This window comes from Varanus komodoensis, unplaced genomic scaffold (genome assembly GCF_004798865.1).
Source record: "Varanus komodoensis strain SLA01 unplaced genomic scaffold, ASM479886v1 scaffold10, whole genome shotgun sequence".
Taxonomy (NCBI): domain Eukaryota; kingdom Metazoa; phylum Chordata; class Lepidosauria; order Squamata; family Varanidae; genus Varanus; species Varanus komodoensis.
Window position 1 is genome coordinate 20189761 of NW_025335269.1, and position 15625 is coordinate 20205385.

The 15625-nt window shown below is 41.2% G+C and overlaps 1 protein-coding gene across 1 annotated transcript in view; it reads left to right on the forward strand.

The window, feature by feature from the left end:
• The window catches only part of LOC123017676 (lysosomal acid phosphatase-like), a 25642-nt gene extending 11961 nt beyond the window's left edge, over positions 1-13681 (forward strand). The window contains exons 5-11 of the mRNA XM_044419166.1: positions 1591-1689; positions 3351-3455; positions 5570-5702; positions 7808-7890; positions 11030-11136; positions 12474-12652; positions 13555-13681. Coding sequence (XP_044275101.1) covers positions 1591-1689; positions 3351-3455; positions 5570-5702; positions 7808-7890; positions 11030-11136; positions 12474-12630 — 684 coding nt within the window. The 3' untranslated portion in view covers positions 12631-12652; positions 13555-13681. The remainder of the gene's footprint in view (positions 1-1590; positions 1690-3350; positions 3456-5569; positions 5703-7807; positions 7891-11029; positions 11137-12473; positions 12653-13554) is intronic.
• The last annotated feature ends 1944 nt before the right edge of the window (positions 13682-15625 follow it).

A 15625-nucleotide genomic window follows, 5' to 3' on the forward strand; every position in this document is an offset into this window, starting at 1 on the left:
TCAGATATGCAGATGATACCACTCTCATGGCAGAAAGTGAAGAAGAACTAAAGAGCCTCTTGATGCAGGTGAAGGAAGAGAGTGCAAAAGTTGGCTTGAAACTCAACATTAAGAAAACTAAGATCATGGCATCCAGTCCTCTCACTTCCTGGCAAATAGATGGGGAAGAAATGGAGGTAGTGACAGATTTTATCAAGGCGATCAAACCGGTCAATCCTAGAGGAGATCAACCCTGACTGCTCTTTAGAAGGTCATATAGTGAAGATGAAACTCAAATACTTTGACTACCTACTGAGAAGGAAGGACTCTCTGGAGAAGAGCCTAATGCTGGGGAAAATAGCCAAAAGAAGAAGGGGACGGCAGAGAATGAGGTGGCTAGATGGAGTCACTGAAGCAGTCAGTGTGAGCTTAAGTGGACTCCAGGGGATGGTGGAAGACAGGAAGGCCTGGAGGAATGTTGTCCATGGGATCGTGATGGGTTGGACACGACTTCATGACTAACAACAACAACAAATGGCAGGGAAGGGATGGGATAGATAGAGAGAAGCTAACAAATGGCAGGGAGGGGACAGGAATGAGTCCATTACCTGTTCTGAAGGGTAGATGTTTGGCAGTAGTCTCTTAAAGGGCAGGAAGGACACCAGAGGTCCACAGGCTGGAGTGCCAGGCCTACATTCAGAGCTCCCCCCCCGCCACTTCCATTTTTAATATCCCTGATCTTGATCTTCTTACTGTTTCCCTCTGACCTTGTCTCTATGGGAAATGTGGGATGTTCTCCTTGTTTCCTAGCCTACACTAATTGCTGGATAGGTGCTTGATTGCTGTTGATTACCTTATCTATTGTTATTTGCTACATGACCATGTCTATTTTAGTTCTTTGTGTTTGCTGGCTGCTGTTGCTGGGGCAATTTCCAGGTGTCTCTCTCACCTTTGGGTGACTCATGGGGCTCTCTGAAGACAGTGGTCATCTTCCTTGAAGGGTGGTTTGGCTTAATCTTTTAGGGGGAAATGTCTTATGTCTCAAGATCTGTGATCAAATGAATGGCCCCAAAACAATTAGATGCCCTTGAGGCATCTTGATATAACCCCATGCAGTTCCAATGCACTTCAGCCTTTTTTGATCCTGAAGAGAGAGAAGTGGTGATTCAGAGGGAGGCTCTGAGAGGAATGAGAAAACGGGGGAGAGAGACTGTGAAGAAAGATTCAAAAAGACAGACATACCCTTCACTGTTCCCAGTCAGTGGATGCTTACCTAACTGAAATTAAGTTATTTCAGAGTCCTGAACTCTGCAGTCAGAGGGAAATTGTATTTAAGAAATAACTTACCTTTAGAGAACTTATCACTATGAGACACTTGCCCCTCCATTTTATTTCCTTGTTTAAGGGCTTATTGCTCATTTGTTCATTCAAATGTTTGTTTTGCTTCCTCCTCCACTGTCCACTTCTTGTTAAATAAATTCTAGACCTTGATTTATAAGTTGTTCTTTGGTTTCCCCCTTCCCCCATAAAGTACATTATGGTCAGGGGACAGGTAGCAGAAAGTATTCAACAGTGTTTTGGATTAATGAATTTGCTTTATTTGTATTTTAGCTGTTATCATATCCTATTGAAGGATGTCCACGTTTTTATAAACTTCTAAAGGAAAGCATGGCAGAACCGTCTTTCCAGGCCACAGTGAAGAAGCAATTGGTAAGAAATGGAAAAACCTAATTTAAACATGTGATTGTATAACAAATGTATAAAAGACAGAGAAAGGAAAATCCATAAAAACCCATATGTAAGGAGCCAATTACACTCCCTCAATGACCCAGAAGTTTTGGTAATTTGGTGGGTTAAAAGCCTCATGCAGAGAAACCCTTTAGCTTTTTTCTTCTTCAATTTATATCCTGCCTTTTTCCTACAAAGGGCTCAAGGCAGCTTACATCATTCTCCTCCTCCATCTTATCCCCACAACAACAACCCTGTGAGGTAGATTGGGCTGAGAGTCTGTGACTGGCCCAAAGTCACCCAGTTGGCTCCATGGCTGAGCAGGAACTAGAACCCAGATCGTCTGAGTCCCAGTCCCATGCTCTTAACCACTACACCACACTGGCTCTCTCTCTTTAATACAAACAAGCCCCTCCATATGAGTTGAACTTCAACTCCCATCATCCCCACTGTGTTGCCTGGTGATGACAGAACTTATGTGGGATCCCACAAACACTGCAGCTCAACTTTGTTAGCAGAGTTTCCTGATATTCCTGGTTCACAGTTAATGCTAACCTCTGGTTTATTTAACCAATGGATAATTGAATGCTGGTTGTCAAGAAGTGTGAACCCAGCCACACTAAGCTATGATTTATTAATGATGAACAGGTGGGGAGAACTGTGAGATGGAGGGAGAGAGAGAGAACTACTGTTACTTAGAGCTGGATTCAAGATTGAGAGAGCAGAAGTAATACAACATTGCACTTAGTCTAATGTCATTGTTCCCATATTGTAGGCATGGTCAAATGAGACTAAAATATCATATCCTATAGTGTGGCTCAGTTTCATTATCAATTGGTAGTATATACCTAACAGCATCTAAGGCACCACAGTCACTTTTTTGTACAACGGTCAGACAACATACGATGCCATGAGGTCCATGAACAATTCCTGGCAAGTGTGTGTGTGTATGGGCAGTACAAGTTTGGACTGGAGAGCGACATTGCTAAGTTGATTGCAGAAGTGCTAGAGAAGGGGGTGATTTTGTGACCAAATTGTACCCCAGCTCCTCTTGAACTCACAGAGATACTCCTTGCCCCCAGTAGACAGGGGCATGGGGCAGGAGATTTCCACTCTTGAGAAAGGAAAGAGTGCTTTCCACTCTTAAGCACCCCTTCTCTCAGTGCCATTGCTGGAGCTAACTTTCTAACTCCTCACCCATTCCTAGTCTTACTTGTCTTACCTCCCACAAATAGCCCCACCAGGATATTGATTATGGATCTGTAGCAGCAAGGGAAGTGCTGAAGCTCATCCATTACATTTGCGGTTACCACAGCAGGTCTTGCATTATAGAATCAGTTACTCTTGGAATTTGGCCAGCTTTGCAACTGTGTTCAAGACAGATGTGTCTATTAAGTTCTTTCGTGGTTCATTCTTTGAGATGATTTTATTGCTTGTTATACACTACTGATCCTTTTATTCAGTTTATTTATACTGGCATTGCTTTCTATGTTGCTTCTTTCTTTGAGAATCCAGTACTGGAGAGCAGATTAAAAATATGCTAAATAAATAGCACATCAACTAATGCAGGAAAGGACCCTATATGTCCCTGCATATTGATTTGCATGTATAGACTATTTGATCCTATTGCTTTTATCTTTCAGAAATTCCTTTCTCGGTTGTCACTCAACCTGGGATATGACATGAAGACTCTGATGGATTTTAACAATCACAAACTCTGGAATGCATATGATGCTTTACGAGTTCAGGTACTCTAAGGAAACCATCACGACACATCCAGCACCAACAAAAAGTCATTTAAAATAATTGGCTCTTTCAGATGAGAGGCCTTCTTTGTGCAGTTCTCTGGTTTCTTTCACAGATTTTTATGAGGTGTCCTCGTGGCATCTTCCATCTATAACACTCCAGTGGTCTTCCATCTTGCATGTTACTACAAAAGATCCATTAAGGACAGATACACAGAATAACCATGCAATGCTTTTTGTTTGGTAATGGTAGGAGCCATTGGTCTGCGAAGACCATATGTCACATGATCACCCCCCCCCCAATAATGTTGATGACAACAGCTCATGTGGCATAGTGATTGGCTGGTTCCTCTGTCCCTTAGGCAAGTTGCATTAAACCACCTGCTTTGTGGCCTTCCAGGTAGATGGACTTTGAAGATAATTTGTCCTTTTTGCAGCCCACCCCTTGGTTCTGCTGTCCAGCAACACACAACAGCATAACCGGAATGCTTCTTTATTACTTCGAAACATAAGAAACAGTAACTTTTGAAAAACGCACTGAAGGGTAGAGCACACTGCCTCACCCTTCACTGAGAGATCTGCCTGTGCCTTGGCCAAATTGACCTTACTTCACTGCAATTCCATCTACATGGACTGTCCCTGAAACTTTCTGCAAATTCCCATTGCTGCAAAATTGTGTTATCTGAGGCTTGTTTTTCAAAACATGTAACTCTGGTTTTGTACTGTTTCCATACACAATGCTCTAAAATGGTCTGGGACCAGCACAACTGAAGGACTGTTTTTTACCCACACAGGTTGTCTTTTCCACTGCAATCTTGATGTAATTTTCAGTTGTAGTATATTTATTATTATCATTACATACAGATATAAAATACCCCCCAAAACATCTATGTTTCTTATACCATTCTTTAAAATAAATCAAAAGAAAACCTGATAAATTATTAAGCTTTATGAAAGGAATCTCTAAGCTTTGGGGGCAGTTTTGTAAATCGAAGAAGTTCTCCCAGGCACTACTACAACATGACTGCCACTGAGCCTGTTCACCAAGGACAAGTAATTTCCTCAAAAAACTAAATTCAAGGCAGAAGTTTTGTCTGAACCCAAATAGCAAGTCACTCATCTACCTTCACAAGTAGCTCCAGCTGCTTTTCCCAGACTCCTGTCAAAGATTACACCTTACCTCATCTTTACCAGACAGAGGCAGGGGGCCATTATCTTTCAATTAAAAAAAAGTTCTAGCTAGCTGGGCTTGGCAGAAAGCAGAGCTCTGGTCTCCAGCTGCCCTTTCTTCTTCCTTTGGTCTCTCGAGAATTCTCTGAGCCTGTTTGGCCCAAAGGCTTTCTGCAGTGAGGAAAGAAGAGGACAGGATGGCTGGACATCAGAGTTCTACTTTGCAGCCAACCAACATACTAAGAAAAATATTTTGTTAATTTGGAAAAAAAAAACCAATAGGGGCAAGAACACTCCTGTCTGGTTGGCACCATATTGCCAGCTGTAGAGTAAAAGCCTTACAGAAGTCAATCAAGGGATTCCATTCTATTACAAGCCGCTATTTACCGTCTCATACTTAGCTGTATGAACTCACTGGTTTTTGTTCAGTCTGCACTGGTTACTGATGTATTTCCATACAAACAAAACACTAAATTATTTACAGCACTAGGTTATTTGAAGGGCTTGTTCCTTCAGACAAGCTGGCTTAATCCCTCTCCTTCCTTCCTCAACCAAGGCCTTGGTCTTCTTGCCATCCAGAGATCAGCTCTGATGTGGAACTGCCTTTCTCTCTCAGGATGCCTGCCTGGGTTTTAATGTGCAATGAAGACTTTCTAATTTCACTGTGTTTGGGATTGATCTGAGACTTCCTTCATGGCTATTGTATGTTTTAACTGGCTCAGGTTTTAGCTCCTCCCTCCCTTTTTTACTTGCTTTCTTGCATTGTACTTTTTATTCATGCTTGGAGCTACTTGCTGGGCCCCATGTAAACCCCTAAAATGGGATAGAAAGGTGTTTGCATGTGTTCTGATATACAAATAAATGATGCAGTCTGGAAAGCAGTAGGAGAGAGGAATGAGGAGAAAGGGCATACCTTACAGAGTTCTCTTTCTTTCATTTTACTGTAGAAAATTCACAAGCAACCTGTACCATCCTGGGCTGGTATGCATCTCATGATGAGGCTTGGACAGCTTTTGGAGTATTCCTTAAATGTCTTGTTTGGAGGACCCAAAAGAGTAGAGAAATCACGATTACAAGGAGGTAAGCCAGCAAAACCAGAATGGCATCTTTCATGAAATGTATGTTTGTTTCTCTAAAACAATTTTCAGAAGCTTGCAATAAATGCATATTGGAGGGTATATTATCAATATAGCTTCATGCATTACACTTGACCTGTGTATATTTGAAAAGACATTCACTCAGTCCTACAAAAGGTATTTTTGTTGTTGTTTTCAAACATAGTTTTTTAACGTATATCATCTGAGTTAGAGAATCAAGGTGGGGTACAGCAGAAATAAATCTTTCATCCCAGAGACCATATCTATCTTGCCCACTGTAAAAGAACCTATCTTGAGCAATTAGCCAGTAAAAAAGAAGACATGACCAGCAGAAATGGCTGCCTGTAACATCTGTATGGCTTCTCTGTAGGTTTTTAAAAGTCTTCCATTTACATGAATAGTCTCTGGCATTCTGCGGTTGTGAACAGAAATGTGATTATCTGGGGCACAAATTCAATTCACATTTGTGTGGCCAGTTGCACATCCTCAAAAAGAGAGGCCAAAAGAGAATGCATATTTGAATATGCAAATACATATGTGTACAGATACAAATTCAGAAATAATTATTATAATTTAGAGTGTGTGTGTTCCAGGTCCTAAGGGTTAACGAGCCACTGCAAGGTCCAGCTCTCCTTTCATGGCATTCTTTTTCTCTAAATTGCACTTGGACTTGGCGGCCCTTCACAGAGTGGCCACCTGCAGACAGAGGACTGTGTTCCTCTGCAAGTAAGACACATGGCTTACTACCCTAACTCACAAGCCTTCCATTGCAGCATTACAGCCTAGAATGTATTTATTTCTTAAAAGAGAAAATTCTCAGATGAAAATAATTCACACTTACAAGGTGTTATTACAATATACACAATGATCTGACTTAGCCTATCCTCACACCTGCTTTTCAGCTCTGTGGCTATGAATGGACATAACAGATACGGATGATTATGATGACAATGACATAACATTTCTATACTGCCTATAGCCAAAGTTCTGGGAGGGGGGTGGTTCACAACATTTAAGTCATCCATCCAGCTTTCAACCAGACCAAAACCCAACTCTGCTTAGTTTCCAAGATTAGGCAGGATCAGGCACTTCATGCTATACAGAAACTAGACAGAGAATATATTTGCCTTAAGTCCTTATTTTTGCTGAATCTGAAAAGGGGATGGTGATAATAGGGCATGAAAATGTGCTGTTACCATGACCCTGGACACATACATCTCACTGAAATTGTTGTGACCTATGACCAGATTAAGTGTGCTTAAGATCACGGCCCTATACATTTAGGAACTGAAATTTAAGGCAAAAGCTTATTTATTTATTTATTAAAACATTTCTATGCCGCCCCTTGCCGAAGCCTCGGGGCGGCTCACAGCACAAAATAAAATACAATAAAATACAAAAATAACAATATAAAATTAACAATATAAAATAAACAACAATGTAAAAGCTGACAGAAAGCAAGCATTGCAACAACAGTTTCTGTTAGACAAGGGGAAGCCTCTGAACCAAACCAGCAGCTGCTCCTATTTCTCTAGCTAGAAAGGGTTAGCAACATTTAAAAGAGCCATCGGAACTGGAATTGCCAATTCCCAAAGCCCTACATCCGTCAGAGCTGGTGTTACCATGAGGGAGAGAAATAGCTGCCTCTGGCAGTGGCTGTTGGGAAGCAGCATTGAGGGGAAGAGTAGCAGTGAGGTGCTAGGAGGCCATAGCAGAGCAGGCCACCTGGTCTGATTTGGTAACCTATCCACAGCTGCAATCAGGTGTCCAATTCTAAGGTAAGCTTCAGCTGTCAACCCACTGAGTTCCTGCCTGTGGCACAGGCTGCAAATGACCTTGGGCCAGCATTGGCATTTACTGTTCATACTATTCTTTTTGACAGGCTGGTTATGATTGAAAGGTACTGTTCAAATTCAGCATTACTTTGATTTTTTTTAAAAGTTAGAACTTCTCAATCCTAGCTGCAGATTAAATTTTTCATTTCTGTAAGGGTTGTTGGATGAAATTGGAATATTCCAGTATGTTTTGAAATACATCTTGTTCTTGCCAGTATTCGTGTTCTGTATTTTTATATTTGTATCTATTAAGGTGTCCTTGTGAAGGCTATTCTGGATAAACTCACAAAAGCTGCTGAATCTGCTGATGCAACCAAAATGATAATGTATTCAGCAGTAAGTACTAATATTTTAAATTGTCCAACCTGCCACAGCTCCTGTCAATTTTTTGCCTCTCTACCCAAATTGGCCAATACAGGTTGTGGGAATTCTCCTTGTCAGTTTAGAACCAGTCAACATGGTATGTTAATCAGACATTTTACAGAAAGACAGCATGCTTAACTCTGCCATTTTTACATCCAAGGAAAAGCAAAGCACACACAGTACTGTGAGTGAGGAATGCAAGGAAGGCCTGCTTTCATTTGATTACATTTCTATACTGGCTGATAGCCAAAGCTCTCTGCATACCATGTCAGCTAGGGCTGGACCTTGGGGCTGAAATCCAGGGACCCACAGTGCAGGGGTGCTCAAACAACCAGGCAGGGAGCAGCGGTGAAGATGCCATACCAAGCCCTGCATCAACAGCTGGGGTACCCAGCAAAAGATGAAAAGAAGAAAACAGAACTAAAACCAGGCTGGTAAATCAAGGAAGGTTTGCTGAAATAATCTTTTCACAATGCTGTTAAAGCAGCACACCATCAGAGCCTGTCTGATCTCCAGAGGAAGGGCATTCCAAAGAAATGGAACCCCCAGCACTAAAGTCTCTTCTCCAGGTGGACTCCAATCAGGCCATAGGTGCATGTGGAACCACCAAGAGAATGACCTATAATGATCTCAGTGAGCAGGCAGGTTGGTAAGGGAGAAGGTGCTTTCTTGGGTATTCTGGTCCCAGGTTGTTTAGGGTTTTGTGTGTTAGTATCAAAACCTTAAACCTGTCCCAGTAGAAAATAGACTGCTAATGGAGTTCCCTCTTCGAAGGGGTTGGATGTCAAAAAAAAGGAGCAAATCCTTTTGTAAGCAATCCAGAGACTTTTCTAGTAATGGGATGGCATAGAAAAACTTTAAATAAATGAATAAATAAATTCCTCACAACAGCTGGGTAGCTGCATTCCTCATGAGCTCTGCCTTCTAAATCAGCCTTAAAGGGGAAGCCCCATTAGAGTCTAAGTAGGGCTTTCACAGCCCAAGGAAGGGTTTAGCACCTGGACATTGGACATTGGAAGTCTCCATTTTATTCTTGAAGACAGGATAATGCCAGGATTTTAAGTGAGTTTAAAATGCAAACAGACACATGTTTACAGTATTTTATTATTTCTCTTTTTAAAATCTAGGTTGAGTATAATTATGATTATATTAAAGCCACCTTTCTTTTCATGGCAAATAGGTTTTTAGTCTTTGGTGCTTTGCTGTAACTTATCGGGGATGCAAAATGAGTTGTGAGGTTTGGAATGGTGGGGAAGGGAAAAGAGAAATGTTTGTAATACTGACGTAATATGCATGGCCATCTGAAGGTTTTAAAGTCCGGGTTCAAAAAACTGCCTGGCTATACTACCGACTATGCTCTTGATCGCCATTGGAGCCCTGCACCAAAAACATGGTTGGGAGCAAACAGAAGCTGGAGAGCGGTTTTAGCAGGGAATTGATATGGTCCTCTGATGTAGACTGGGTGTGCAGATTGTGGCCCCACATAATTGCTTTTCATAAAAAGACAGACAATAAAATGGCAGCATTAAATGTTTTTTTCCCAAGTGGAATCAACATAACATGCATTTTATCTCTGGTTCCCAAGGTAATTGAAAGCAGCCTCAGTGCAATTCTCAAGTCACATGAGTATAGCTTTAGAAAACACAAAAGTACAGGATTCATAGTCAGGGTGAATGAAACCAGTAAACGCAAAACGACATATCAAAATATGTATTTTGACTTAAGATGTCCTTAGATATGTGTGTTTTGCAATTAAACACATTTAGAAATGTGTTTGTGAGAGAATGAATAAAAACACATATTTAAATACATATTAAATAATTATTGTCATGGAAGTTTTGTTTTTTAAGCATAAATTCATGTGGAAACAGAAGCAAAGGAGTTATGAATGAAAACTTGATACAGACTGAAATAGCCTGATCTGCTTCCTCTTGGACTCTTGGGTGCTGAACTTCCAAGAAATTTGCAGGGTTGCATTTTGGTGATTCATGGGGCTAAAAGCTACATACTATAGCATAAAACTCTTACTGCCAATAGCTAAGCCTAGAGAGGCATATTGATATTTCGGGATGGAGAAAAACTGGACAAAATCTAGGAAAGGGCCAAATGATGAGTGGTTGGGGGCGAATGGGGTAGAGCCACGGGAAGGGTCCTCAGCCTTTGCAATGTTGGCCTACAGTTGCTCTCCATGGTTACAATCAGAGCCTTTCCCAGTCCTGTCTGAAGGTCCCAGGGGCTCATCCAGTTAGCAGCATTGCTGTGTGCCAAGTGCATGTACACCTGAATGAATATAGATCCCATCTGTGCAAGCCATGCCTGGTTTTAATGGCAGATGAATTGTGTGAATGGGGTTCATTTTGTGTACAATGCACAAACACAGTCCTTGGTTCATACAGAGAAATGTGAGCAGCTATAATTGTTTTGTTGGGAAGCATGCACAGTGAATGAGCTACAAATGCTCAGAAACTACTTGTTAATTGCTGGATACTAAGACTAAAGGAACCCACCCTAACGAACTTATATTTGCATGGTCGTATGTTCCTCATTCAGTTCCTTCCTTAGATAATCTTTAAAAGTGATCTCCTTATTTAGATAGCAATGCTATGTTCTTATGGAAAGTGATTTTGGGGTCAACACATAGTGGGGATTTTCCTTTCTGAGGATGCAGATTTAGCTTCAGTCTCTGAGAGGAAAATCCATGTGTTAGTCTCCCCACTGAACCATCTCTATGATGCCTTCCTTTCCAAGGACAGAACGTCAACCTCAGCAAAGGAGCATGTTGGCAAAGAGGCATGCTGGAGATTTACCTATGGGTATGGAAGGAGGCTAGGATCTCCCTTGCAGCCCCCACTCCCTCAGCAACAGTGGGAACACTTAGCCCAAGCGTGGAACTAAATTCTAAATGAATTCATGCAATAGAAGAGGGGGCGGTTTTCCTATCCTTCCACGCTTGCAATCTCATAAGCTCCTGTCTGAGAGCATAAGAGATGGTTCTTCTACACATGCATACCAGGGAGTTAGTCTTCCACTAACTGAGTAATGCTTAAACATGCATGGCATTGCACGTGTCCTGTCATGAGAGCTTATAGTCTTATTTTCTTTCTTTTTACAGCATGATATCACAATAGTTGCCCTCCAGATAGCACTCAATGTTTTCAATTTAAAACTACCTCCCTACGCCGCTTGCCAATTTTTTGAGCTATACAAAGAAGATAGTGGGCAAGTATTAATTCCTAGATGTGATATTATTAGCAACTATTTATTGCAGGGGTGGGCACTCTCCAGGGCCCACAGCACAGCATGAGACCCCTGGAACCAGTGGGGCTGCAATCCTCCAAAGTGCATGGGGAGCATGTGCCTTACTTTACAGCAGAATTAGGCTCCTGATACTGGTAGACTGTCAAGATCCTCATTCTTCAGAGGCATAGTGTGTGATGGAAACTACCCCTGCACACCTTGTTTCTCTGCACAAACAGCAATTCTGCTTGGAAGTGGGGACCAGGCACCGTTTCCCAACTGGAATATTTGGTGTGGGGGTGGTAATAACCATGATAGGGACTAGGTGAGGGTCATGGAAATGGTCTGTAATGAATAGATCATATATTGCCTACCCCTGATTTCTTGCATGAACTTTGCAAGCCATTACTCTTCTCAAACTAGACAGAGCACTACATTTCCACCCATAGGTTGTGAGTGGCTCAAATAAAAACAAAGACATATTTCAGCTGAGTTTGAAATAAGGCCCAGTTGTTCAAAGTGCTTTTGCAAGTGTGTGTGCATGTGCCTTTGCAAGAGAGTAGATGCCTGAGACAGTTGATCAATGCTTCAGGAGCACTTGTATTTTACTGTTCAGAGTTTGGGCTCTGCCATAGAAAGTCTACCATCAATAGATGTGCAAAAGTCACCTGAGGTGGCAGGTGGGACTATTGCAAAACAGATATACCAGTTGCTGAGGAACTTGGGCAGGAGGGTGCTTTGTCCCATGGGCTGGAGGTTGGCTACTAGTTGAGAAGAATGCTGGACTAGTTAGACCCTTGGTCTGATCATGTATGGCTCTTCTTATGTTTTATGTCTTCAGATAGGAATATGTACTTTCAGTCTGTAGCACAGAGGATCATAGCAGAAATTTTGCCTCCATAGATGCAATGTACATTTGTATGTACTATATATGGGTTCATACTCCGTTTTGGCTCAGTTCATACAGTATCTGTTCCTGCAAGGACCATCATAATATGTGACAAACCATTGGGTGTTCTTCTTTTAAGTAAATTCAAGTAAAGTAAATAAGGTATTCAACTGAATCCCTGCAAGATTACTTGCATTTTATCAAAAAGATCAGAAAATCATCTTGAGCCTTCCTTTAGTTAGCAACATAGATTTCCACACATTTTACTCAGAGTTCTCAAAACCTTTTATTTCAAAATAAATATATGCTAACTAGCTCTCCTTAATATAAAGCTGCATTTATGCCAATTATTGTTCTGATAAGACCATGACCTAAGTGTCTTTTTTCTTTTCTTTTTTTCTTTTTTTGCGGGGGGGTGTCATGAAATCAGTGAATACACTGTGGAGATGCACTACCAGAATAGCACGTTTGCTGAACCATATTCACTCATTTTGCCTGGCTGCTCAAACGCTTGCCCACTGGAACAGTTTAGAAAACTGGTTTCTCCAGTCATAGCAGATGACTGGGACCAAGAATGTAAAATTTAAAGGGGCACAGGAATACCTTAAGGTGAGTGACAAAAAACAGAAATGATAAAGTTGTGCCATTACAGGCAGCAAAGTTCTATTGCTGAAACTACACCAGTTGAGTGAATAATTTCCACGTTCTACATATTGATATCTACAGTTATGCCGAATTTCAAACTGTTCTGATAAAAATGCAAATTACAGCTGGCAGTCCCCAGGTTACGAACATCCAAGTTATGAACATTTGTACTTTTGAAAAAACTTTCAATTTTTTTAAAAAAATGAGTTAACAACAAATGGTTCATAGTAACAAACAGAAACTATGGAAGTTTTGCAATCTTTTGAGTTTGGGGCTTAAAAGAATATAGTTCTACCTCTCACTTTGCCCCACCCTTGACAATCTAGAGGAGCACTGGCCTTCCCTGCACCTTTGCCTATCAACCCACTGGTCCTGGGTGGGTTGATGAGCAACAGACTACCCATGCGGTTCACAAGTAATCACAAGGCTTCAAACACATTGGAGGGGGGCCTATTTTCTCCTCTGTTGTGCCTGCAATCTTGTCACTCCACTCTGAGGAAGTTGTGGGGGGGTGGGGGAGGGAGTGAGGCAAAGCAGACAAGTTTCAGGTTTCTTCCAGCCTGCAAGTCTGCTTGGAAGTGAATGCCAGTTTGTTCGATGAGGCATCCTCCCAGCGCAGCAGGCACTGGGTTGTTCTTTAAAGTTTCTCCTCTTCTTTCAGTTCCACCACTTTAACAACCAGGGCGTTCTTTTTCTCTTTAAATGCCACATTCCTTCCAAAGTAATTTGTCACTCAGATACACCAAACTTTGGAACATAAGTCTAACAAGGATGCAAATACAAATATTTCTCAAAGATATATTCCAAAATGTTGACAGTACTTCTGGCCTACTGACATGTTGTTGTTGTGTTTCATCATCTCTCAGAATGAAGACCAAAGTCGAAGGAAGGTCAGAGTAGCAAGTCAGCACCAGGAGTGGAACAGGATGGCAAATGAAACGTAAAACACCAGGGGCACTCGATGGCACTTTCATGTGATCCTCACTATCACAACAGTCTTCCTCCCAACCAAATAAAAATATAAAAATCAAGAAAAAATGCAATAGCTGTTCTGGGGCTACACTATAGTGCAAACTCTTAAAAAGCTTGGGTGCATTTGGTCAAATTGTATAGCCTTCTTGATTTAAAATAGACTTTTAAAAATAAAATCTCCTGATCTATTGCTTATCTCAGGGTGGAATCCTATGCATATTTTGACCAAAATAAAAAATAATAATCCTACAGCTCCTAGCATCTCTACGTCAGCCATTTTAGTAACAGGTAGCATAGTAGGGCTAGCTCAGGGATGTTGCGAGTTGTAGGACCTTTTTTTTTTTGGTCAAAATATGCTTAGGACAGCACCCTTGATCACTCTGGTAGCTCCATTTATCCAAAATGTTTAGCATATTTCCCACTTTTCTTTTTCTAGCCATTAGAATATTCAGATGCTTTCACATCCCACAGTCCATCACAACATAATGAGAGTCACTTGTGTAGTGCATGTTGATCACTTGTAAAAGGTCCTCACATCTGAAAAAAAAATCAGACAAATAGCAAAAAATAGGAAAGGAAGAACACAAGGAAGGAAAGGTACTATAGCAACCACACTGGTTGCCTTGCTCAGACAATTTGTGCCCAATCTCAGGGTAACACTGCAGCTTCTGTTCCAAACAGTCCAAGCAGAATATCTAGTAAAAAGGTTATCCAATGCACCCTTCATAAATGAGGATGCTTTACCTGTGGGGTGGAGGAACCTTTTTTGTGCTAGAAAAGATGTAGGGATTTTCTACACAAGGCATTTCTCATCATACCCTACTCACGGTTGTGCATGGGATCTTTAGACAATGTTGTGACCAACCAGTTTTGCTTCTATGCTTAACCAGGACTTTAAGTGAGTTTTTTTCCAGAGCAGGGAAAATGCATGTAATTGTGAAAACAAAAGAAGTATGATTTCTTCATGTGCATTGGTGCTATTCTACTATACCAAAGTACCACCTAGTGGTTGTGTACTGGAAAAGCTGGAAAGGACAAGCTTATGTAGACCTGAAGATTCCATTTTATTTATTTATTTACATATATTTATAGGCCGCCTATAATTGCCGAGGCCTGCCTAGGTGGCTTACAATGCTTACAATTATACAAGGAAAGCAAAAGCAGATACAGTGGAGTAATAACCATTTTACAGACTTTTGTAGAAAAGCTCTGCATCCATCAACATCATTGGATTCACGGATCAGCAAGCTTATCACTATGACACTTTTTTATTTAAACACTTATAAACATTCAGAATTTAAAGCCTGAATCTAGAAGAACTTTTAAGACTATTTTTTAAATATAAGAAAAAAGGAACATTTTTCTTTAGTTTGAGGCTGTAATCCTATACATACTTTAGGATGTGTGAGGAATCCAGTTTGGAGGTGGGAATTCATCAGATTTCTTCAGCTGTGGTCCTCAGCCTGCTTCTTCTCTGCCCTAAGTCTGCTTCATGCCAAGAGTTCCTGTGGCATCCAGCAGGAAGCAACTTCAAGCGGAGATTTGGGCTTCTGCCTACTAACAGCCTTTGCATACTTTGCATATTACATGCAAAGAACTACATAATTTGTGTACTTTGTCCAGAGAATTAAGTATTTTGCATATTTTCTGCAAGAATTGCTTGTTTTGTGTGCTTTGCCTAAAGAGAGAGCAAGTCAGTGTGGCGTAGTGGTTACGAGCGTGGGACTGGGGCTCCCCACTAGTGTGTCTCTGGGTAGGTCAGGTGGCCATGGAGAATTGGCAGAAGGGGTTCTTTCTGAGCAGGCTGAGAGTGGGAGAAAGGGGATAAGAGCACAGATCTTTAGTTGTGAGGTCAGAGTGATTTTCCAATGTTGTAGTTAGGAACAGAAAAAAATCCTATGGCCATCCAGATGCCATCTAGTGGCCACAGGACTGCACTGTCAGTTCTGTTTAATTTCAGCTTTG